The sequence below is a fragment of the Terrapene carolina genome, unplaced genomic scaffold (assembly GCF_002925995.2).
Source record: "Terrapene carolina triunguis isolate 2854851 unplaced genomic scaffold, T_m_triunguis-2.0 Scaffold192, whole genome shotgun sequence".
Lineage (NCBI taxonomy): Eukaryota > Metazoa > Chordata > Testudines > Emydidae > Terrapene > Terrapene triunguis.
The window spans coordinates 8,480,297-8,506,157 of NW_020664543.1; the positions used below are offsets into that span (position 1 = coordinate 8,480,297).

The 25,861-nt window shown below is 38.9% G+C and overlaps 1 protein-coding gene and 1 non-coding gene across 5 annotated transcripts in view; one reads left to right on the plus strand and one right to left on the minus strand.

Moving 5' to 3' along the window:
• The window catches only part of TEX2 (testis expressed 2), a 114,234-nt gene extending 92,167 nt beyond the window's left edge, over positions 1 to 22,067 (plus strand). For all 4 annotated transcript variants that reach the window (XM_024192556.2, XM_026654644.2, XM_024192558.1 and 1 more), the window contains exons 8-12: positions 3,723 to 3,855; positions 15,931 to 16,056; positions 19,106 to 19,315; positions 19,794 to 19,914; positions 21,681 to 22,067. In XM_024192556.2, coding sequence (XP_024048324.1) covers positions 3,723 to 3,855; positions 15,931 to 16,056; positions 19,106 to 19,315; positions 19,794 to 19,914; positions 21,681 to 21,803 — 713 coding nt within the window. In that variant the 3' untranslated portion in view covers positions 21,804 to 22,067. The remainder of the gene's footprint in view (positions 1 to 3,722; positions 3,856 to 15,930; positions 16,057 to 19,105; positions 19,316 to 19,793; positions 19,915 to 21,680) is intronic.
• Positions 22,068 to 25,702: 3,635 nt separating this feature from the next.
• On the minus strand, positions 25,703 to 25,840 carry LOC112101721. Its single transcript, XR_002907682.1, has one exon. It is a non-coding gene; the product is annotated as a small nucleolar RNA SNORA50 (small nucleolar RNA).
• Between the last annotated feature and the right edge of the window lie 21 nt (positions 25,841 to 25,861).

The following is a 25,861-nucleotide window of genomic DNA, read 5'->3' on the forward strand; positions in this document are numbered from 1 at the left end:
AATTTTGCCCTCTTTCTCCCACCATCAAAATTTTTCTGAAATGATGCCCATGTCTGGAAGCTGAAAGCTGTTAGTATACAAAACCCATCAGCATTACTGTGACTTTTAACAGAAATAACTGAACAGAATACAAAAATACATATTACACCCAACCTTGGTTAAAAACCAATAAAACTGCATTAACTGCTCCAGTATATTAAGCTTTATTTATTCTAAGATTTTGTAGACAGATTCACTGATAGTGAGATTCACCAACTTTTTAAATTGGTTTCTAAAAATTTTTATTCTGGAAGTGCTTGTTTGAATTAAGAATCTGTTTGGACTGCCAGTTCTGACTTAGTACTTCAGTTCTATGTTCTTATCTTTGTAATAAATGTATCGCATTTAAAAGTCAGGAGACAGGTTTTATGAGATTGCTGTGTGTTTTGGTTTACTTTTGTATTTACGACAACACTACCATTCAGTAAAACTAATCCTTTCGGTTTCTAGTTTACAGACTAGTTTATAGCAGACAAGTGTTTATGGTAGGATTCATAATCCTTGTAATTGCAGTCACGTTGTCTAATTACGTGATGTTTTAGTTCCTGCATTTTATTAATTCTTGTAATAAACATGGAACCACTGCAGTAATCTTAGTTTAATTCTCTTTTGGCCCTAATTTTTAAGGGGATATATGTGAATATGACAACAATCATTGGAAAATATTTTTATTTTTGCATAAGCAATGTGAACTTACTTGTCAGTAAGTTCCTTAGCATAAAGGTAATTTAGACAACTTTCTCAATCAAAATTGCAGTTTTGAATGAAATGTTGTGGTTTTATGCTGTTCGAGGCCACTTCACGAAGTCGATTTGGGTCTTAAAAATGCAGTGATGTACAATATTTGAAGAACTCTTTCAGAGCCTCACAAACAACAAATTTCCACTAATGCTTGACTTCAAGAAACAGACATTCTGCTCATGTGGCTTTCATCATTTGAGCAATTACGGACCTTGACAGAGAAAGCAGCTTTTTAATTTAAACAGTAGTTGTGTTAATATAACCATAACTTGATAAGATGTGCTGTGGTGTTACTGTATCTTCATCAAGGTTAGGCCACAGACAACTTGATGACTAAATTGTACCATGACGTGGGTGGGGGCGGGGGCGGCTATCTTTTTTTTTTTTTATATATATATACTAACAAACCAGTCACCCTGAGTAGAAGAGAACATCCTTTCTCTCAGTAATCTGATTGAATTGTTTCCTTAGCTTAATTTAATCAATTGTTAAAACATCACTGAAGTTTGGAGCATGCTGATTACAAAAAGAGTTGGTCTCAGCTGTTCAGACCTGTGATATCTGGTTCCCAATGCCATCTTTAATTTCACCAGCAGAAAGCAGAGAGGGGAAATTCTGCATAAATTGGCATTTGTTTCCTTGTTTAGAAACATAATGTGAAACAGTCAACTCACATTCATCTGAATTGTAGAGACGTTTTATATTAGTAACTGAGGAAACTAAAGACAATTTGCCTTCAGAATTATTTCTAACTGTATGATGATAGCAGACTTGGTATACTTAGGGGCCTGCGTCCTGGAATTTGTGGTTTCAGGGTTGGACCCTGTATATGGCATTTCAGTTTTGCCTATGTGTGTTTGCAGAAAAGAGAACCATAGATACTTTGCATTCACGTAGGCCTAAATTTTCAAAAGTGACTAGTGTTCTTAGTGGATCAATTTTTGGTTGCCCAACTTGAGACAGTTCAAAGGGGCCTGATTTTTCTGAGTGTTGAGCACCTGCCCTCTGTATATTGGGGCTTTTTAAGGTGTCTCAAATTGGGCACCTAAAATCACTAATCACTTCTGAAAACATAGATCTGAATTTTTTGTATTCAGTCTCTTCAAAAGGTTTTGTTTGAATTTTAAGAGAGCGGTTTTTACTTTTTAAAAAAATACTTGAATTCTATTCATATTGGTCTGCAGTGCATTAGAGCACTGCAGCAGGAGAGTGTTTATTATTATTATTCACATAAGGTAAATCATTAGAGGAAATAAGGCCATTCAAAGAAGAATTCTTTTTTGTATTATGAAGCCTTAATGTGAATATATAGAAGTCATATCTCAAGGATTGTTTGGGTAAGATCATGCAATATGAGACTGTCTGATACCTTCTCTGAGGGGCTCTATCTTGCCATTCAAGAAGGTGTGGCACTCTCCTTCCCTTGCAGAGGATGTATCAGAGGGTCTTCCCCAGCTCATTTTTTACAGTGGCTTAGAAAGGATTGTGACCCTATAGAGCCAGTAGAGGGAGTGATTGTCTAACTTATAGGCAGTTTCATCATTTAATGTTGATTATGATGATATTGTACAGATTTCTGAGCACCACAGTAGAACTAGAACTTCACTAGTAACTATTTAATTAATTATTTTGGTATTTTATCAAACCACTAAAGTGGGGGTACAGCAGGAATGTGGACTACTGGAAGTTATACATGCACATAACTTGAAGCTAGTCTTCCCTGAATTGCTAGCTGTGTAGTGCCTCAAAAGAGTATGTCAGGCTCCATCCAGGAGATTCTCCCTCCGCTTCTTTTGGGGCGGGGGAGAAATACTGAACCTTTATTCCGGTGAAACTCCAGATCACATTAGAGGTTTTATGCCTCTGACCACCCAATGGCTCCTCATGTTCCCAAGAATAATGGGCCTCTGGTATGGGAGGCTGCTGCGTGAAGCTGACCAGATGGGAACTGTACCCTTAGCTGTCAGGGATTCCACTGCAGTTGGAGTTCAGAATAAATGCTGAGTTGCAAAATTTTTCTAAATGTTTTTTATGATGGGGCGGCAGTTTTTGTTCATGTCCTAGAGTTTCTCATTTGTGAAAATGTAGCATTTCTCTGTAGCATGTTCAGTGGCACCTGTTTATCTCTACTTTCCATATCACAGATGGCCTATAGCTCTTCACATTTGACAATCACTTCATGCCTCACAGGAGGATAAACAGCACCATGTCTAACAGTTGTATTTAGGAGCAAGGATGTGTCACTGATAAGGGATAGGCACACATATCCAAGTCTCCAGAAATCCTCTTGGTCACTGTGATAAGAGGCCACCTGTACAAAGTGAATGACAGTCAGATGATTGAAAGTGCAAGTTAAACATTACACTTATACAGCAACTTTCATGAGTGATATATTTGGAGTTAGACCTCAGGAAAAAGTTAAATTTGAGTTAAAAGTGATTGAGCATTTATATATTACCTCAACAAATCATGGCTGACAGCAGAAGGGTTTTGACAAGTCTTCATTTGGTAGCCTCGGGATATAATGTTTAAAGAGATATCAACTAGCCCAGGGATTCAAATAATTTAAAAATAATTTTCTTTTATGAAAACTAAGCAAAAATGTTATACTCACATATAAAACAATGCCCCAAAGTTTTGGAAGTTGAACCATAATGGTAGGGCGGGCTCGCCACATAGCGTAACTGACACATCTTCATTACCTGCACAGTCCAAGCTGAGTGAAATGTGAAAAGTAAACAGCACAAGTGGTTAAAAAGTAAGATATTTTTAAAATATTTTCCATTTTCAAAAATCTCTGGTCGTGTTAGTAACCCTATGAACGCTTTTGTTCTAAAATTATTTCTAGCTTGACATCACTTTAATATAAAATGATTGTGTAAGTTACTCTAAGTTGCAATGTCACATTTTAAAAAAATTAATTTTTTTATTAACAATTCTAGGGCTTTGGATTGATTTGGAAATGTCCTACAATGGGTCTTTTCTAATGAGCCTCGAGACCAAAATGAATTTGACCAAACTTGGTAAAGAGCCTCTTGGTGAAGCACTGAAAGTTGGAGAGATTGGCAAAGAAGGGTAAGATATTACTGCCCAAGAAAGAAACCAGACGTGTGTTTAGAAAGGCAGGGTTAATTCTACCCTCAGATATTACTGCAGTTTAATTCTAGATCAGTGGAAGTTGATGTTTGTATCCGAGGACTGAATTTGGCCTTACGTGTATAATAACATTTGGAACCAGGCAATTACTTCTATTTATTGATATTTGATTATCTTCATAAACTAACTTTTTATAACAAGATAATATACTTTATTATATCAGTTCTTCATTATGTTTAGACAATAGATTTTGATCTTAAGATGTCTTCTACTTGCATTAGACCCCTGGCAAATGCTGAAGATAAGTCTGTATACAAGGTATAAATATGCTCTCCAAATAGGACATATTTAAAAAAAAAAAAATTATAAAGCTTTTGTAAGAAGAGCAAAATACTTTTTTTAATCCCAAATCTTAGAACATATAGACATTTAAATGACCAATAAGTAGATTTGAAAAGACTATATTTTAAAATCAATTGAATTCATTCATTAATTACCTGATAAGTTCTGATTTAATTATTCTGTATATTTTCTGCAAGAAAAAGACAAATGGTGACATTGTGAAATGCTAACTTCTAAAAGGAAAAATGTTGATAAACTAAAATATAGGTATTTGAACATGTATAAGGTCTCCTTCCAGTGTTCTCTTCTTTGACACTGATAAGTATGAAATAGAAGTATTTAGTTTAACTGCAAATATTGGATAAATACATTCTTAGTGTAACTCCAGTGGCATTGGTAAGCTCCCACTAGAGATTAATTTTGTCCATTCTTGCTGTGAAATTTTTAACATATTCACCAATGTTGCAGATGATACCCAAGTGTACCTAAATTAGAACATAAGAACGGCCATACTGGATCAGACCAATGGTCCATCTAGCCGAGAATCTATCCAGTCTTCTGCAAGTGGCCAGTGCCAGGTGCTTCAGAGGGAATGAACAGAACACACAATCATTGAGTGATCCATCCCCTGTCATCCACTCCTAGCTTCTGGCAGTCAGAGGCTATGGACATGCCGGAGCATGGGGTGGCATCCCTGACATCTTGGCTAATAGCCATTGAACTTATCTAATACTTTTTTGAACCCCATTATAGTTTTGGCCTTCACAACATCCCCTGCAACAAGTTCCACAAGTTGACTGTGCATTGTGTGAAGAAATACTTCCTTTTGTTTGTTTTAAACCTGCTGCCTATTAATTTCATTGGGTGACCCCTGGTTCTTATGTTAAGTGAAGGAGTAAATAACACTTTCTTATTTGTTTAGCTCTTTCGACTGCCACTGCACATTAAGCGGATGTTTTCAGAGAACTATCCACAATGACTCCAAGATTTTATTTCCTGAGTAGTAACAGCTAATTTAGATCTCATCATTTTGTATGTATAATTGAGATCATGTTTTTTCCATTGTGCATTACTTTGCATTTATCAACATTTTGAATTTCATCTACCATTTTGTTGCCCAGTCACCCAGTTTTTTGAGATCCCTTCGTAACTCTTTGCTCTCTGCTTTGGATTTAGCTACCTTGAGTAATTTTGTATCATCTGCAAATGTTGCCACCTCACTGTTTACCCTTTTTCCAGATCATTTATGAATATGTTGAACAGCACTAATCCCAATACAGATCCCTCGAGATGCCACTATTTGCCTCTCTCCATTCTGAAAACTGACCATTTATTCCTACCCTTTGTTTCCTGTCTTTTTTAACCAGTTACTCATCCATGAGAGGACCTTCCCTCTTATCCCATGACTGCTTACTTTGCTTAAGAGCCTTTGATGAGGGACCTTTTCAAAGGCTTTCTGAAAGTCCAAGTACACTATATCCACTGGATCACCCGTATCCACATGTTTGTTGACACCCTCAAAGAACTCTAATAGATTGGTGAGGCATGATTTCCCTTTCCAAAAGCCCATGTTGACTCTTCCCCCAACAAATTGTGTTCATCTGTGTGTCTGATAATTCTGTTCTTTACTGTAGTTTCAACCAATTTACTTGATACTGAAGTTTGGCTTACAGGCCTGAAATTGCCAGGATCCTTTTTTAAAAAATGGTGTCACATTAGGTATTCTCCAGTCATCTGGTACAGAAGCTGATTTAAATGATAGGGACCACAGTTAATAGTTCTGCAGTTTCATATTTGAGTTTCTTCAGAACGCTTGGGTGAATGCCATCTGGTCCTGGTGACTGATTCCTGTTTAACTTACCAATTTGTTCCACAGCCTCCTCTCTTGACACCTCAGTCTGGGACAGTTCCTCAGATTTGTCACCTAAAAAGAATAGCTCATATGTGGTAACCTCCCTCACATTCTCTGCAGTGAAGGCTGATGCAAAGAATTCATTTAGTTTCTCTGCAATTGTCTTATCTTCCTTGAATGCTCCTTTAGCACCTCGATCTTCTAGTGTCCCCCACTGATTGTTTGGCAGGCGTCCTGCTTCTGATGTACTTAAAAAATGTTTTGCTATTAGTTTAAGTCTTTGGCTAGTTGCTCTTCAGATTGTTTTTTGGACTGACTAATTATGCTTGTACACTTGCCTTGCCACAGTTTATGCTCCTTTCTATTTTCCTTATTAGGACTTCCAATTTTTAAAGGATGCATTTTTGCCTCTAACTGCTTTTTACTTTGTTTAGCAATGGTGGCATTTTTTGGTCCTCTTACTGTTTTTTAATTTGGGATATAGATTTAATGTGAGCCTCTTTTATGGTGTTTTTAAAAGTTTCCATGCAGCTTGCAGGCATTTCACTTTTGTGACTGTACCTTTTTATTTCTGTTTAACTAGTTTCCACATTTGTGTGTAGTTCGTCTTTCTGAAATTTAAATTAGCGAATATTATGTGAGCATAAACCAATATGGATGTTACATTTTCAAAGACCTTTAGTTATTAGATAGTTCTCAAATTATTCTTGTATAGTAAGTAAGCAGGCAAGTATTAATGTTTAACAAATGGGGGGGAAAGTGAATCAGAGAGGTGGAGCAACTTGCCTAAGATTACACAACTATGGCAGAACTGAAAGTAGAGCTTATGTTTTTCTGACACCTATTTTCATCCCTATTCATTGGCTCTACATACCATTCTTTTGTAGTTGTCTAGGTATGTGCTGTTTAGGCATTAGACTTGACTTGAATCTCTCATGCGCAAAATTCTAAATGCTGAATGTGCCTTTGGTGAGTCCATAGTGGTTTCCCATTTTTCTTTCATAAACACAACGCTCCCATTTGTGCCTGAGAAATCAATACTCTGCCCAGTTTCTTCTTTAGACTAGTAGGTATTATGTGGTGCTACTATAACACAAATAATGTTGCAAATGAATGTGAAAGGATAGCTGCATCCTGCATGTCAACAGTTCAGACACTCCTCAGTAACTTTACTGCACAGTGTGAATAAACACATCCACCTTTTAAAGTCCAATTTTGTATATATAACAGTTCTGTTTACCTCCTATGTTTAAATGAGAAATGCCTCTTAGATAAACTGGCTAGAAATTACATACTGTATCCTATCTAACTTGTATTTGTGCTATTTTTGTTTCATTTTTTATAATGTGTTTGGATTCATCATTCTGTGGATTTGTATTTATCTGGTGAGTGGTATTTGTCAAATATCCAACTAATGTAGCTGTGGAATGTTGATTCTTTTTGTGCTATATAAAACCATTCAATGGGTTTTCTTTCTCTAAGTTTAGAAGTAAAAGGAATCTTAATAATGCATTAAGTTAGAGGCTAAGATAATAGGTTGCTCTCAGCCTCCTCATTTGCTGTTGCTGCCCCCTAGTGTCTCAGTACTATCGAGCCTGGATATAAAAACACCATTTCTGAATCCTTGGAAGCTAAGAATGCTCCTAAATCCATATGTCCTCTGCTAGTTTTGCTATGTAGTGAAGTCAGACTTTAAGTAGCCACTGGGGTCCTAGAATTTGCATGGTTCAAAGTAACTCTTTTTCTCTTCCAGCAACAAACTAGAATGTCATAGTAGTTCCTGAGAAATCACCAGTCCCTGAACAGTAGGCAGACTCCATGATTTAGTGCATATCCACTGCTAACAAATCCAGAAAATATTCTTGCAAATCTAACCTTTTGCTGGTATATAAATAAAACTGTCCCTTAATATTTAATGAAAGCTAATTTGCATGCTCAAGACATAACCTGGTCCATTCTGAAGTATATTAAAGTGAGATTTATAGCAGTGCTAAATGACATGACGTAAAAAGTAAACACAAGCAAAAACATATTAATGACCAAATTCTGCACTGTTGCACAGATAAATCTGGAATCTGAAGTCAGTGTGTGGGATTGTGCTCTGTTTTAATAAAGTAAAATGTGTAGTGACTCCACCAAAGTCTGACAAATTACTTTTGATTTACATCCGTGTCACTAACACAAAGAATGTGATCCTAAATATTAAAAGGAGCTTTTCCACACAATGTGCGCCCCCCTGCCCCCATGGAAAAAAACAAACACCTATAGAGATGGAGATTCTGCTTCCCCTCCCTCAAGCCTACAGAATTGTCTTTGTATGGATTTATATCCTTGCAAGGAAGGAACAGTCTTTGAAATACAGCGGGCAAACACATTGATTCCACACCTCTCTTTTTTAAATTTACCATAGTTTGAATTCTCACACAGCAATCATTTATAGGTAAAGTAAATGTTAAGATCAGTAACTAGGCAATGTATACTTTGAATTTAGAACTAAAACTGTAGTTCAGATGGCCTCTCCTAAGTGTGCATCGTGCCCAGGGCCAGATGTTCATCAATTTGACCCATGGACACTTCCAATATACTTTTTGTTTTTACCATATACAATGGATATTGTCTGAAGCTTCTGAAAATTAAATGTGATATATGAAGAGTATGGAAACCTTAGTAGTAATCACAGTTCAGTTCTGATCTGCACAGCTCATCTTAATTCAAACTATTAAATTAGCACAGTGAAGTATTAGTTCAGATTATGTCAGGATAATTGCTATGACAAATTGAACTGAACTCCATGCTTCTGAATCCAAGTTTGATAGTCGTTGTCCGTGCCCTTCACTGGAGAAGGTAAATGGTAATATGCAAAACTATTTCATAACTGTGGGGAGAAATGACTTCACTTACTTCAGTTCGGCTAACCATACTACAATATAATTATCTCCATAGTTGTGCAGGTATTTCTGACAAGCACTTTAAAAATAAAACATAGCCACATAATGGTGTAGCATGGCCTTGCAAAGATTCTCCAACCCAGACCTAATCTGCTCACCTGCCTTTACCATGACAGTAATAAAGAAGTGAGATATTACTTGCCTATTTGAAGAAATCATTATCCCCAGGCCAGTTGTCGAGGTAGAGTTTTGAGAGACTGGTGTAGCATGAGAAGCAGGCTGAAGGTCCATCATATCAGGAACATTTTGATCACAACACTGCTGTCGCTATCCTATGTATATAAAACCTTTTTACCCTTCTTTGGCCACACCAAAAAAACAAACAAACCAACAAAACAATCACTTCTAGGCAAAACAGACTGTAAAAAGGCATATCCATTCTAAGTAGGGATGCCAAGGAAGCATGATAGATTGAAAACTTTCCAACAAATCCTTTGGAAACTGAAGTTTCTTGAGTGGTGAAATGTTACCTCTTGGAGCGTGTGTTAACAGACAGCATTGGGATATCTGATTTTTGGCATGAAAGGGTTAAGTACTATGAGGAAATCAGAAATAGCCTAAATAATGAAGCCATCATAAATATTTCTCATTGAGTGAGTGAAGCTTTCTTTCAACATCTTTTCTTCAAGTAATCTTACTATTATGACATGTCCAAAATGCTTTACAAATTGCAATCCCTCACAATGGGAAAATTGAGACAGGGAGGTTGAAGGACTTGCCAATGCATCTCAGAGAGTCAGTGGCAAAACCAGGAGTGGAACTTCAAACCTTCTGGCTCCTAGCAATATACTTATTCTGCCAGACCACAGTGCCTAACACACAAACCTTTATTCTGTCAGTGTCTCCCCATACCACACTTCACTGTCTGCCAAAGCGGTACTTGATTTGAGTATGGTTGAGATTTGTATAAACAAGTGGGGAAATCTCAGTTAGCAGTGCAGACCATATATAAATGAGCGTAGGCAGTTGACTGAATGTGACCTTTACTGAAGTGCCTTGAGCCAAATTGGCTCTGGAGCTACAACAGACAAAAAAGCCTACATCCCAAATAGCTGGAAAAAGACATCTCCCTCATTTGAAAAAGGCAACAACACTAGTTAACTTTAAGTTGCTTTCAGGCCCTCATATTGACAAACATGTCCAGCATTATTCTATCAAAAACAGTATCTTGCATTAATGTTTTGGACCGTACTCTGAAGTGTGTTGGGATATTATCCTGCTGGAGAGCACTCAGACACAAATTGCAACTCTGAGACACTGCCAGTGAGCAAAATGTGAAACGGCTATTCTATAAACAAATGACTGTAGCAGGTCTCAGGCAGCATACCAGAGATTTCTGTATGCAAATACAGGCAAGCTAATCTACATTTAGAAATGCAATGCAGTCTCCTGCACAATATAATTCCTCTTAGTTGTCGTATACTACGTAATAATACAGGGTACAAGTGGCAGTTCAGTAAAATCCCATGCAGTCAGCACAAGAAGGTACTTTGAGAATGGCACTCCCTTCTGTTGTGATCATGTAGTATGATCCACTCATCATATACTGAAATTGGAGATAGTCTTTGATGTCACTTAATTTAATGCAGAGAGGACTTGCTGATGTCTTGGCTGGTAGCGTCACAGTTGTGGGATTATTTTAGGAATGCTCACTGGGAGTATTGTGAGAGTGACCTCTTTCAGCCTTGGTGTAGAAGCACTTGGTATTCATCACTTTTAGGTGCTCTGATACAAGCAGGGAGCTACAGGGGGTTTGTACCTACGAAGATATCTTTGAGGAAGGTCAAATCCAAACCTCACAACTTGGATACTTGCTAGTTAAAAAGGAATTTGAGATTATTGCCCTCATTCTTTACACATGCTCTTAGGGAAGAATGCTGTGTACTGGTGCATTGTACTTGAACTGTCCTTAAGATTGCTGTATGGAGTCCCACCTATCTAAACATCTTCCTCTGCCCACTTATATGGGCAGTGACAATGGCTTCAATCAGTGTTCTGCCTGGTTCCTTTGAAAAAGGGAAACATGAGAACAAAACCACAAGAACAAAAATGAAAGAAAACCCAGCTATAAATTGCATGTTCTTAACAAGCTATGAAATATTACACACCTAAAATTACAATCCTGGGTAATTCACTCTTGCCTGAAGTTTTTGTTTTATAACTGCTTAAAACTCTTGCTCTTGCATTACAAGAGAGATATTAATGTCAGTGTATTCACCCATATCCTTCCCTAACTTGAATCTGTTGTGAAAAGATTTGGTTCGCATTTGGGCACAAAATTACTCCAAAAATGGAGTCCAGGAATTAGTTGCTATTGTGTAATATTTTGCATCCTGATTAAGATTATTCTTCAAGTAGTTTCCCTCTGGGTGCTCCACTTCAGGTGTGCATGCCTCTCAAGCCGTTGATCAGAGATTTTCAGTTAGCAGTGCCTGCTTGGCCTGCTCATACACCCTATGCCTCCTTGTGCCGAATACCGAGGCAATATAGGGATACGCAGACAAATGGTCCTTAGTTTCTTCTCAACCACCTTGGCCTCACGTGGTACCCTAGCATGTCTGCCTTGAGCGTGCCTTCGCTTTTCTAATATTTTGTAGTGGTTAGTATAGTTAATTTACATAAAGCGTGAGAGTAGTGGTACCATTACCTGCTTCACCTATGTGTCCAACCATTGTTCAGGCTCCTGACCAGTCTTCATCTCCTGTCACAACATGCAGGTCGCGTGCTTTATCCCAATCTAGTGGTTATCCGCCTCAGGGCATAGCTTCTTGTTGGTTCATGGGGTTAGAATCCTTCTGCTCTACAGAAGTACAAGAAGTGTTACTGAATAGTAGAAGGAGATCAACCCACACTATTTATGTGCAGAAATGGAAGAGATTCTTCCATTAGTGGTGGTGCCGCTTTCACTCATCCTGGATTATCTGTTGGATCTAAAAAAATCAGGGTTATGTGTTAGTTCAGTTAAGGTCCATTTAGCCACGATATCAGCCTTTCATCCTCCAATGGAAGGATACTCCATATTTGCACATCTGGTATCATCTAGGCCAGTGGTTCCCAAACTTTAAGAACCTGTGAACCCCTTTCGCTAAAATGTCAAGTCTCGTGAACCCCCTCCTAAAAAATGAATATTTCCAGGGATTTTCTCCTTTACCTGAATATAAATTATAAAAGCAGTGATCTTAGTAATATAAAATTTGTTTTTATGAGACACTGTTTATTACACACTATTCATTATTAATTATTATTTATCATTACAGTTTTTTTTATTATATTATGAAAATGGCAACACTCTTCCAAGATCTCACTTTCGTAGCTTGTATCACTTTGAATAAGCCTGTTATAAGACAAGGCTCCTATGTTTCATCAAGGAGTATCAGATGTGAAACAGCATGAAGGTATTTAAGAAGCCAACTCAAAGAGTTCCTCCTACACAAGCATTCAGGTCTTGAGCAGTCCAGGCAAACAACGCATGTTACAACAAAGCTTAAACTTGTTCTTCATAATAATTTTAAAAACAATACTAGCTGCCTATTTAATTTTAAAAATATCAAAAAATATCCACCTCCCTTTCCATTTCTTATAAGGAGTCTTGAAGTTTAAATCTCCTCAGTGTGATAGATAGGCTTGCTTTGAGCTGCTTAGCTCTTGGAAGTCCAGGGGCTCTGGGCTGCTGGCCCTGTGCTGCCTAAGATCCCTAGGGACAGTTCTGTCCGCCATTAGGGAATTTTTTCCTGAGAACCCCCTGTAACATTTCACGAACCCCCAGGGGTTCACAAACCCCAGTTTGGGAACCACTGATCTAGGCTTATTAAAGGTTTGGAGACACTACCCCGACCTGGGACCTCAACTTGGTACTCAGTTACCTTATGAGACCTCCGTTCAAACCAACGGCAACCTGTTTTCTGTTGCATTTGTCTATTAAGATGGTCTTTTTAGTAACCATCACCTAGACCAGTAGGATCAGGAAGATTGGAGGCTTGACAGCAAATCGTCCCTTTACGGTGTTCTTTATAGACCAGGTCTCTTCACGCCCACAACCTAAATTCTTACCTAAGGTTCTGTCAGAGTTCCACCTTAATCCATTCATCTATCAGGGTTTTTCCTGAAGCCACACAGTTCTCTACAACAATCCTGTTTACGTACCATGGATGATAGAAGGGAACCAAGCAATTTAGGAAGTCACCTAGGCTCTTCATTTCCTTCGTAGGTAGATCCCTGGAGTGCTCAGTCTCTAGTCAGAAACTATTGAGATGGATATTGGGATGTATTATCACTTACGATGCTGTGGGCATTCCCCCTCACCCCCAAAAGGGTGATAGCACAATCAACCAGATCTCAGGCAATGTCTACGGCATTACTGAAGAATGTACCAGTATCTGAAATATGTAGGGCCGCTACCTGGGCTTCAATACATACATTTTTGAAACATTATGCCCTGATCCATGCTGTCAGATCCGATGTGGTACTTGGTTCTGCAGTACTGTCTTCAATTCTGGACGCAGTTCAAAACTCCATCTGGGGATACTGCTCAAAAGTCACCTGAAGTGGAGCACCCATGGGGAGGAGGTTACTCACTTGGTGCAGTAACTGGTTCTTTGAGATGTGTCCCCCCCATGAGTGCTCCAGTACCCACTCTCCTTCCCCTCTGCTTCAGACTGTTCCTTAGGGGATGTTTTGATTGAATAAGGAACTGAATGCGGTTTGCCTGCGCATCTCTATATAGCTTTGTTACCTTGCACAAGGAGGCATAGGGTACATGCCTAGGCCAAATGGATGTTGATAACTGAAAATCTCCGATCAAGGGCTTAGGAGGCACATGCACATGCGAAGTGGAGCACCCATCGGGGGACACACCTTGAAGAATCGCAGTTACTGTACAAAGTGAGTAACCTCTTTGCTCCACTACCCCTGCTCCTCTTAATCCATGATGGACTCTCTTCAGCAGAAATTACACTATTGCCATATACACCAGGTCACTGACCAGATTCCTGTGCCTCACTGGCATAATGAGCTACAACTTGATCAGCCTGCAGAACCATTTCCCCATAAGGCGGGAAATGCGTGCCACAAAGAGACCAATTGGAGATTGTGTCCCAGCTAGGGTGGGATGGAGGGAATTCTACAAAATACTTTTTAAAGGAATTTTAGTACCTAGAATCATTTTTCTTTTTGCCCAGCAGCAAAATTCCTTTCTTACCCTTCCCTTTTAAACTTGCATTAGGGAAATTTATACCCATGTAGCTACATCAACTGTAGCTGCAATGATACAAATTACTAATGTAACCACACCAATTAATTACAACACTGCAAGTTTCCTTGATGTAGACAGAGCCTTCAGACCTGATTCTCCAGTGCCCTGCACCTTGTGTAATCACTTTCATTCATGCAAAGTGGGTGTAGAATACGATCAATTTTGAATGTACATGAATACATTATTTAGAGACCAATGGAGAATCAGGCCCAGTGTCCCTTGAAATTCCCATTTAGTCTTTTTTTTCCCTTCTCTCTCTAACACCCACTAGGGCAGGGGTTCTCAAACTGGGGGTCGGGACCCCTCAGGGGGTCATGAGGTTATTACATGGGCGGTCATGAGCTGTCAGCCTCCACCCCAAACCCTGCTTTGCCTCCAGCATTTATAATGGTGTTAAATATATAAAAAGTGTTCTTAATTTATAAGGGGAGGTCACACTCAAAGGCGTGCTATGTGAAAGGGGTAACCAGTACAAAAGTTTGAGAACCACTGCACTAAGGTCTATGAGTTTCTAGAGGAGGTGTTGTCTTCATAACTACTAATGATCATAGACTTTTTCACCTAAAATGAGAGGTTCAATATCTTAAGTACCAACAGTGTGCACAACACATTGCTTTGCACAGATTTCAATTAAAAAAGAATATGTAAGATGCTATAAGTTACACACCAGTAAGTGGGTGTATGTGCTGTAAGAGAGCCTGAATTCATACAACTTGCCCAGGTAGGGGCCAGAAGAGATAAGATATAGGAAGAAAAGCAGCCAACAGGAGGGTGTGAGTTAAACTGTGTGTGGGCAAGATACTTCCCCCTTAAACCACCATCTGGCCCTTCAGCATGTAGATTTCACTCGGATTCTCTTAAAATCAGGTAGCCTCCTGTACACTCACCTACCAGTTTGTAATTTACACCACTTTACACATCGTTTCTAAATCTGGCACCCCACAACAATTATGGTAGATAGATGCAAAGGACCCATGTGACTCTGGTAGTGACCAGGGATAATAGCTTGTGTACATATGTGAAGCATAAACGCCATACCTGGCATGGCACAGTATGCATTTTTTATGCTCTCCAAAATAAAAACTGAAACTTCTCATCCTGGAACCCTTAGTCAAAATTTGTGTTGAATAGAGTCCTATGTTGGCATTCAATATAAATCCACTTGTTCAGCACAAAATACAGCTGCATATTCTCATCTCAGCATTTTAAAACTCATGTTTGGGTTTGTTTGTTTTTAAAAACTTTTGACATTCTTCATTTTATTCAACCTTTTGGAAAGCAACTAATACCAACAAGAATGTGTCTGCAAACATATTTCAAGCCATCTCCCATTCCATTAGGTGGCATGCAAAATAGCCATTCTGTTTTCTGTCTTGCCGTACAATACCCTCTCATTTCATGCAGGATTCAGCTTTACTGAAGAAAAACAGGCTTCTGTATAAATAGTCATGTATATTTTAATTCAAGGATTCTGCAACCAATCCCAGTGTGCATTTATTTATTTGTTTGTTTTACTTTATCTCTCTGGATAGTTAAGGAAAGGAAGTGGGGGCATTACAGACAGTTATATATTTATACTAAAGGCACCAAAAGAGCTACCCACAGCGAATGGGTGTTAATGTCAAGTTTCATATGGAAATTGTCATCTCTGTCTCTTTCAGTTTCAGGCCAAGGGCATATTGCCTTGCAGACAGTGATGAGGAGTCTTCTAGTGCTGGGTCTTCAGAGGAAGATGATGCTCCTGAGGTGATGGGAGGAGAGAAGCAGCTGACTCCTGGTGCAGAAGGGTGAGATGTTTACCTGATTTTTTTTTTTTTTTTTTTTTAACCATGCTTTGCCAGCTGAAGGATTATGACAACCTTTCATGTTCTGTTCCACTATAGTGCTTGTCATGGGAAAGGGCATCACTTATATACGTGTGTGTATATGTCCATCCAACAGCACAACTGAAAAGCAGCCGCTTCTGGGATGGAGGGGGGCAATTAGGTACACAACAAAGGAAGAAAGGGAAATATTGACCAAAACAAATAGCTACTCTTGCAAGTTATCATAGCAGAAAAGACAGGAGCTTAGTTTCTAATGTATTGTGCAAAAGATCTCTGCAGAGTGAACTGCGTAGTGCTCAGTTTACAACATCTGATACTTCCATAACTTATCTGCAGATTTTAAAGACGACTAAATGTCCCTATCCCATGTTACAGATGTGGTGACTTCACCAAGTTACTTTGAAGTTTCTATGGGCTTGTCTACACTTAAGGAGGGATCGACGAGCGATGCATCGGCGGTCGATTTAGCAGGTCTAGTGAAGACCTGCTAAATCGACTGCAGATCGCTCTCCCGTCGACTCCTGTACTCCACCGGATCGAGAAGAGTAGGGGGAATCAACAGGAAAGCGTCTCCCGTTGATATCGTGTAGTGTGGACCCCGCAGTAAGTAGGTCTAAGCTACGTCGATTTTGAGTTACATTATTCACGTAACTCAAATTGTGTAGCTTAGATCAAATTTCCCCTGTAGTATAGACAAGGCCTATCCCTAAGATGTCTCACCCAATGGCAGAGCCAAGAATAGAACTCCTAGCATTGTGCTTAAACCACAGCTGTCTTAAATACCTTGAGAGGCTGAAAGACTAGGTCACCTTTGTTGGTGTTTGAACCTGTCTTTAAGGTTTAGGAATTTCTAAACTTGATGCTTAAGTGCATAGCATTTGATCACTGTCACTTTTATTTTCTCTTCAATGGCTTTTAGAGTAGCTTGACTGTGCAGTAGTTCCCCAAAGTGTGTATTTTTAACCGGCAAATCCATTTAATTTGTATATGGTGGCCTGTCAGAATTATTTATCGACAAAGAGTCCTGTGGCACCTTATAGACTAACAGACATATCTGACATGCATCTGACAAAGTGAGTATTCACCCACGGAAGCTTATGCTCCAATACGTCTGTTAGTCTATAAGGTGCCACAGGACTCTTTGTCGCTTATTACAGATCCAGACTAACACGGCTACCCCTCTGATACTAGAATTATTTATATGTAATATATCTTATATTTTTACAAATACTTTGTTTTCCCTTTTTGTTCTGGCAACGTTAATTATATGCGATCTGTACTTTTATGTAAATATAGAAGGAAATTCTGCTTGGCCACCTAACTCTCTTTCATGCCTTTGAAAATTTTCACCATTGCCACCATAGTATCCAATGAATGGATAACTCTGTTTCTGTTTGGGCTAGATCCACAGCTGGTATAAATCGGGGAATTGAAATTAATGGAGATACATTGGTTTTATACCAGTTGAAAATTGGCCCATTGTGTTAATAGAGATTTAGTGCCTGGGAGAAAGGAACCTGAATAAATTCATGAATTATTAGTTGCATGTATTGTAGAGAGGGGGTGGTATCTCATCTGTTGCTAGGTTCTGTCAGGACCATCTCATTCAGTGGATGACATGAGCACTGCAGGAATGTGGAAGATGCCATCCTTATGGCTTTTATGCATGCTCGCATTCCTAGATGTGCTAGGTGTAGAAGGAAGTAGAGATGTACTTTGTCCTTACAACAAAGTGTCTGTTTTGCTACCATCCCATCTAGACTCCGTTGTAGTGGGGGGGAAAAACAGTCTTTCTGCATATGTGCAGCTAACAGTTCCTGGAGCGGCCTTCTACTGCCTGGTTCTTCTTTCCTCCTTGGTCCTCCTGCTAGTAACGCCACACTAAACGCAGTAACAATTGTAAAAACCTATAATTAAACACGCTGCATTAAACAGCTGGGACATGGTGTTTGGTCCCCTTGAGCTCAAGATGTATGTGCACATGCTTCAGTGCATCTGTCTCCTGACAATTTTTGTTAAGATGGTGATATACAAATTTGCACACATCATGCCAACTTACTGTTGACAGTCGTGTAAGGATCTTTAGCCATTTAAAAAAAAATTGTCATGCTTTTAGTGCCATCTGGAAAGGAAGTGCACTTAGACTGGATAGAAGAGCCACTAGTCACTTGTAACCAGCAGGGCGTTTGTGCTGGGTACAGACTCTGACAGCATTGCCTGGACACATCAGTGTGAATCTGTGTTTAGGACTTTTATTGAAGACCTTGCAAATCAACATGACTTCACAGAAAATCTATAAATAATTTAGCAAATGAAATTGGTGATAGTCATAGAAATTGTAGCTTTTTTGTGTTGCCGTACTGCCCAAAGGCTGCAAATAGAATTGGGGCCCCATCTAGTTGACCCTATGCAAGACACCCAGGAAAAAAATGTAAGTTGTTTGGGCAGTCAAGATGGAAAAGACCTCTTAAGTCACCTAGGGCCAGATTTTCAAAGGTGTTTAGGCACCTACTAGGATTTTCAAAAGCATCTGGGCACCTAACTTCCATTGAAATTAAAATAGTTAGGCACTTAGGCGCTGTTTTGAAAACTCCGGTGGGCACCTGAATACCGGTGAAAATCTGGCCTAGTCTATTCCCCAGATAGTGTAGGATTGTTCCCTAAACTATCACCTGAGATTTTGAGGGTCCTAAAGGAGCTAGGCATCTAATTCTATTAGAACCCCTTGAAAATCCCAGCATATGTATAAAAAATTTTTTTGGAGGAGTGCTTTTAGCATGCCTTGCTTTACATTTCTCAACTGCTGAGGCTTCCATCACACACCTTTTCCCTGGCATTCAGCCTACATTTTATTCCAAAGCTTTTAGTGTCAGATCATTGTTTTTACAGCCTGTAGCTCCTACTATGCTGTTCCTTCATGGAGCATGCGGAGATAGACATTTTTAGGAAAACGAGATAATTTCTGGGAGCATCATTTTGATTATGTATTTTTCTTATTCTACATATGAAGGTATGTTGGAGGACATCGGACAAGTAAGATCATGAGGATTGTGGATAAAATTACCAAGTCAAAATATTTCCAGAAAGCAACAGAGACTGAGTTCATTAAAAAGAAGATTGAAGAGGTCTCCAATACTCCACTACTGTTAACTGTTGAAATACAAGAATGTAAAGGAACACTAGCAGTTAACATTCCACCACCACCTACTGACAGAATATGGTAAGTGTAGTAAAGCAAAATAGAAATTAAATTCTTTTAACTGTCATTTTCCACTTGCAATACTAATTTCCTTTATAAAAGACACTGGGTACTTTTATATCTTTGCAGCTATTTGACAGTTCTGTAAAATAAAAAAAAAATCAGTGTGATTCTTTCTTCCCTTGCCTAGCGTCTTTGAAATGTTTTGCTACAAAATGTGTGCAAAACGTCAGAAGCTCTAGTATCAATAGAACCTTCCTCTGCAAACTGCAGAGTATTTCATCTGCAAAATAGTTCTGAGAAGAACAAGAAAAGCTTAGACACTCAGCTGGAATGTACTTTGGAAGAGATGCAATAGGAATTAATATTTATAAACTAGAGTGGTGACAGGCGCTATCATCAAAATCTGAATTGCTTTTACAATTAATGTGTTCAAGCATTTCCTTCAAGAGATAGTCACAATAAAAAACTCTCTCCTCTTTGTGTGTGTGCTCTTGAGGTATGGTTTCCGAAGTCCTCCCTATCTAGAGCTAAAAGCTCGGCCAAAGCTCGGCGAGAGAGAAGTGACTTTGGTTCCAGTGACTGACTGGATAGAAAAGAAACTGGAACAAGAGTTTCAGGTATGTTTCTTTAATAACTTTAAAGACATTTTTCATTTAACTAACGGAGGTTACAGTTCAAAATTGTTCCCTTAATTCCTAGTGCAGACATAAGAGAAGTGCAGATTTTCAATTGGCAGAAGTGGTCAGCATCCAGCAGTTCTCCTGTTCTGTGAGAGCTGCTAGTGCTGAGCACTGCTGAAAATCTGGCAAACTGATCACCCCAACTTATATAAATTTCCAGGATGGTCAAAAGAGTGGGAGAGTCAAACTTGAGACAAACCTATCAAGCAGACTGGCTAGATCAAAATTGCCACCTTGAATTCTGCTTGAAGGGAACTGCAATGAGACATATGCTGGGGGTTGCGGGGGGGGAAACAGGCACTTCCCTTTGGCTCTTTATTGAGTTGAGTGAAATGTGCAGGGATCTCAGCACTTCCTAATGTTTCATCTTCAATTATGTGGTTTATACTGTGACGGGTTCCCCCCGGGTGCCACCTGGAACTGGGGTACGGCTGAGCCCTCTGACCCACCAGCCTGGGCTCTCCCTCTCACTGTGCGGCTGTGACAAGCTGCAGACCCGCTCCCAGTCTTACGCTTCCATCAGCATAAACATAGGTGGGGGGGACACACCCAGCGGCAGTTACATGCAGGCTCTCTGACTAGCCACTGCACGAACCAACAGTAGAAAGGCAAAAGCCAAGGTAACTCTCAGCTCCCCAGGCACGCACGCACCCCCTCTGGAGCATAAACCCAAAAATTATACCGTCTTGCGGTGCACAGCGTAAGCTCATCGAATTCGCTCCCCTCACTCCACCCCCAACGTGGAGAGGAATATGCAACAGCCTCTCTGAGCTAAGAGTCCCATGCATTTCACTCCAAACTCACTGGCTTAGATTAAAACATAAAATAAATGTATTAACTACAAAAGACAGATTTTAGTGATTATAAGCGAGAGCAAACAGATCAAAGCAGATTACCTAGCCAATAAACAAAAACGCAACCTAAGCTTTATATACTAGATTGGATATGAACAGCAGAGTCTCATCCTGTCTAACTGATGGTACAGGCAGACTTATAGATTCTTAAGGCACAAGCTGCATTAGCTTTACAGCTTGGGTTTCTCAGGTCTTCATACATAGGCTAGAAATCCCTTTAGCCTGGGTCCAGCACTTCCCCCAGCTCAGGTGTTTCCAGGAATCTTTCAGCGTGGGGAGTGAAGAACAACAGATGATATCACTCCCTGCCTTTATAGCATATGGCAGGAACCCTTTATTTCAAAACTTGGTTCTCAGACTGGTTTGTGGAAAAATACTGACATCCCAAGATGGAGTCCAGAATCATGTGGCCTGGTCACATGTCCTTGTAGAGTCATAGCAGCCATTACTTACAATTGAAATACAGATACATAGTCAATATTCCTAACGTTAGATACAAAAATGATAGATGCATACAAATAAGATAATCATATTTGACAAATGATAACTTTTCCAATGACCCCTCACATGACTCGTCTTGCATAAAATACACCATAATTATGCTATAATCATACCATAATAATCACTATGAAGAATATGGGGTGCAGTGTCACATATTACCCAAACAGTTGTGGCTAGTAGGCACTGCAGAGTTTGCATATACAAATTGCATCAGATTCCAGCCAACCCAGGGAAACCGAAATTGATTTTAAGTATGTTACTTACTTTTGAATTATGCTAATCAGAAACCCAAAAATGTTGAATGACATATTAAACTAAGTTGCATTTAATTTTGCCTTCATTTTGCAGAAAATTTTTGTCATGCCAAACATGGATGATGTTTATATTCCTCTAATGCACTCAGCCATGGATCCCCGCTCATCTACGTGCCCTTCAAAAGATCCAGTCACAGAGGCTGCTGATCAACCATGAAATGTGAAGATTTGCAGTGTACAGTATTAAGAAATTTATTTTCATGGTTTTTTAAATTGTGCGGTAGTTTTGTCCTTTACTTGTGCCACACCTTTTTAAAGAGGACTGCCTATACCCATTTCTTTGCGCTCAACATGCCTGGTTATTGTTCCTGTTTACTGCACTTATACGAAGTTTCATTCCATTTATAAGTTGATTTATTTTGTAATGGCTGCTGTCAGGATTTTAACTGAGGCTAAGATGACCTGTTCTGAAGAAAAAAAAGAATCTAATTGTAATAGATCAAGGAGCTTGATGACACAAATTGTGGTCAGTTTGTGTTCATACATCATGCTGCTGCATTGAAGGGTGGTTCTTTTGCAGTAAAGGACCTGCATGCCAAATCCTCTGGCAGGAACAAATGTATACAACTAGAAGACTATTTTTCTCTCTCAGGCAGTTGGAGGTGTAGAATGAACTGTTTTATGTTCTTTCACTTCTGCAGTCAATAGCTTGTGTCAAGCAATTGAAATATGAAATGCTTTCAGGAGAAAAGAATGTAAATTGGATGTATAGGTTATATTGTGAATCCATTTATGTGGAGTATACATATTAACTTTATTTTTTTCATACAAAGTTAGTGCTTTTTTGGGAAGCAAGTAGCCATAAAACACACACACTCAAATATCAGTGAAGGTGGGAATTGGTGGGGTTATTGTGATTAAGAAAGCATTAGGCAAAGCCATGAGACCAAACCATAGCAAGCCTGCCTCATAGTGAGGTACAATCACCATGGTTTGTGATTAATTCTGAATGTTTAAAGATATGAGCACACATGAAAATGTCTAAAACTGCACATACTGACCAGAAATAATTATCCTACTTGTGTATGAAGTCTCTTATACAATGAAATAAACAGTGGGATTCTCATAGGAGTTTCTGTTGCTGTGTTTTCCCATGACACCAGTGTTTACATGCAAAGCATGGGACTAAATTCTGATCTGTGACAGCCATGCATCCACAGTGACTTCAAATTACCAGATGTTGGTGAGGATTTGTAGCTGTAACTGAAAGCAGATTTTGACACCCATGTGTTTATTTCTCAGTTTTGTATGTGAAATAGGAATTCAAGCATTTGAAGTTGTTCAGGCTGATCACAAGCTGGTTATGACAGATGTAAGGACTGTTTCTGCTAATAAATGGCCAAAACTATGAGAAAAAAACTGCCTTTTTATTTCTATCGTGTGTGGAGATTCAAGATTAAATGTATGCATTAAATCAATAACTATTTGAACACTACATATCTGATATTTAACATGACTTTTTTTTCTCAGTGTTGCCAACTGTTCATGTATTTGTGTCAGAATGTTTTAGTTTACAAAGGTGAGTTTTGTAGCTCCCCTTTGAATAGCATAATTTGCTTTTTTCCTTTGAAAAGTAAATTTTTAAGAACTTTGTATATTGTGTTCAGTCCCATTTTGTTGTAAATCAGAATTACCTTGTGTAACTTTTGATGATTTACCATCTCTAAATGAAGCTATCATAGTGAAGATTTTTTTAAACAGCACCTTGCCTGAAACATCATAAATAAAATTAGCATTTAATATATTTAAAAATTAAGTCTATATTTGAACACTTATTTTTTGGTTACTTTTAATTGCAATATTAGCAGGTTATATTTGTTACCTAAACTCCTGTGACCATTCCAGTTTGTGTATACTGTTCTGGTATTGCGCTCATTACTACATAGGCATTATTTGCCTTTCATGAAGTCTGCATGTCTTGTACGCAGGTCTTTTATATGATTTCTATGTGCAATAACTGAATTATAAGTCAAAGGACTAGATGCACTAATGTGTAAAGATATCCAGATTTGTTACACAATTGTCATATTGCACTTCCTAATCAAACTATGTGGGTAACTACAATTGGCTTGCTTTGTTTTCTGAAATAAAGTTATCCCATGTCAGACATATTACATAGCTTGTAAGTTATTTCTGCATAATTTTGTTTGGCCAGTAGTTTGTTTGTGCAAGACATCCATGTTTTCAAAAGATGTATTTGGGAAGCCACTTTCATGTTGTACCCCACTCTTACAATTTCTCCAGAAGTTCATTTTTATTGTATGTTCAAGCTGCACTATGAGGCTATAGAGACTGATGCTTTAGGATAAGGGATTTAAAGGATATATTGTTCTGGCTTTGAAAATAAAAGCTTAAAAATCAAAATTTTGAATTCTATGCTGCTGTAATGGATAAATGGGTTCATTTAGTTCCAATAGAAAGTTTATGTAAAAGTATTCCAAATGTAGAGGAAGTAGACAGTTTAAAAGGGTGTATATGGATAAAGAATATTTAGCTACATTAGATGAGGAAAGTGATAAACTTATTTTAAACCATAAGCCAAGGTTATCCAACAGTTGGCCACTTCAGCATTTCTTGAAACAGGGTACAGGCTACAATTAGGAAACTGGATTTAGAGAGGCCACTAGTCTGATTTGGTACGGTAGGTCCTAGGATTCATTAATCCAGTGGTTCACAACTCATGGCCCACTTGCAGATGTGCTCTGACTGGACTGCAGCCCCTCCTGAGGGCCATACAGGTGATGTGTGTGCATATATTTTATGTGGGCTGCAACCACACAACACATAGCTCCCTCCTGTTGATAGTCAAATTCAAACAGCAGAAGTCACATTAAAAGTATTGGTGAGTAGTAATAACTTTAATATGTTCAATTATTAGTTGATAAATTCTAACTTTACACTTTGCATGTGATGTGGCTCTCAAAATATTTTGGTCAAAGACAAAAAATAGCTCCTCTCTGAAAGCTATCCCCTTGTCTAGTCCTAGGCTCAATTCTAGCTGCTGCCAAGTCTTCCTCTTACAAGTCCGTATGCCTTACCAGAGGCGGAAGGACAAACTCACTGATCGTGAATGATAAGGGTAGTGGACATCTTAAGTACCTTTGAAAGATGCCTTAGAACTGTGAAGGAAAAACCTTAGTTATAATCACTGGGCCTTACTCAAGGTGGTGTGGTTCAAATACTGTTTACACAACTTTCTTTCCTCTGCTTGATCTTCATTGCAGGAAAACAGTAGTGAAGCCAAACTTGGGAAAAATCCTATACATAGATCTTAAAGCTACTCTAGGATTGGGTGACAACCCACTTTATGTATGGGAGATGAAAAATTCTTTCCCTATCCACTTCACATGTAGCATCTACTGCATCTTATTCCACTGTGCAAAAGCTTTGTTCAGTTGTTGTATTATAGCTTTATGCTCATTTTATTTTAGATCCTGCCAGCATTTGAGTGCATTTCACTTTTCACCCAGTGTTTAAAATTAAGTATTTACCCTGTTTTTTGTCGCTCACAAATTCTCAACAGGCCTAACTCCAGGGCATTCCCCCTAGGAGCAGGACTGTTCAGGGGCCATGTGACAGGGAGAGCACCACCCTGCCCTTGTTTTCCCCCTCCACCCTTAAGCTAGCTCTGCCTTTAACACTACCTCCTTCCCCTCAAGCTCCTTTACTGCACCAATTGTACAGGACAGGAAAAGTTTAGGCATCACTGGGGTAGAGGGGGACTATATTGCTGTAAGCTATTCTAATCCCTCATACAATGCAAAACTGTATTATACATCACCAGGCTTCAAGTGTGGTATACCTGATGCTACCTTTATTCCATCATAGGAAGAGTCAATTCTATGAAGGGTGTGCCACTGTCTTAAGAACACACTATGAAAAGACAAGGCTGCCAACTGAGTAGAGATCATTAACTTTGATCAGAGACAGGTATATCTTTCAGAGGTCCTCCATCCACAAGTCCAGGGCCTCTAGGCAAAGGAAATTTCATTCAGAAAGGGGAGGGCTTGAATTTAATTATGGTCTTCAACTAAGATTTAAAAGGTGCAGGAATCACATTGTTACTTGATCTTAAAAGAGCCACTCAGATTTTAACTAAGCAGCACCAGTTATGAACAAGCTTTTTCCTGTTGCACTGTTGCTTAGCCAGTGAAGCCATCAGCGGGACACTTCACCAGTTCAAAGACAGTGCTGGAGAGCACAATAAGGAAATAA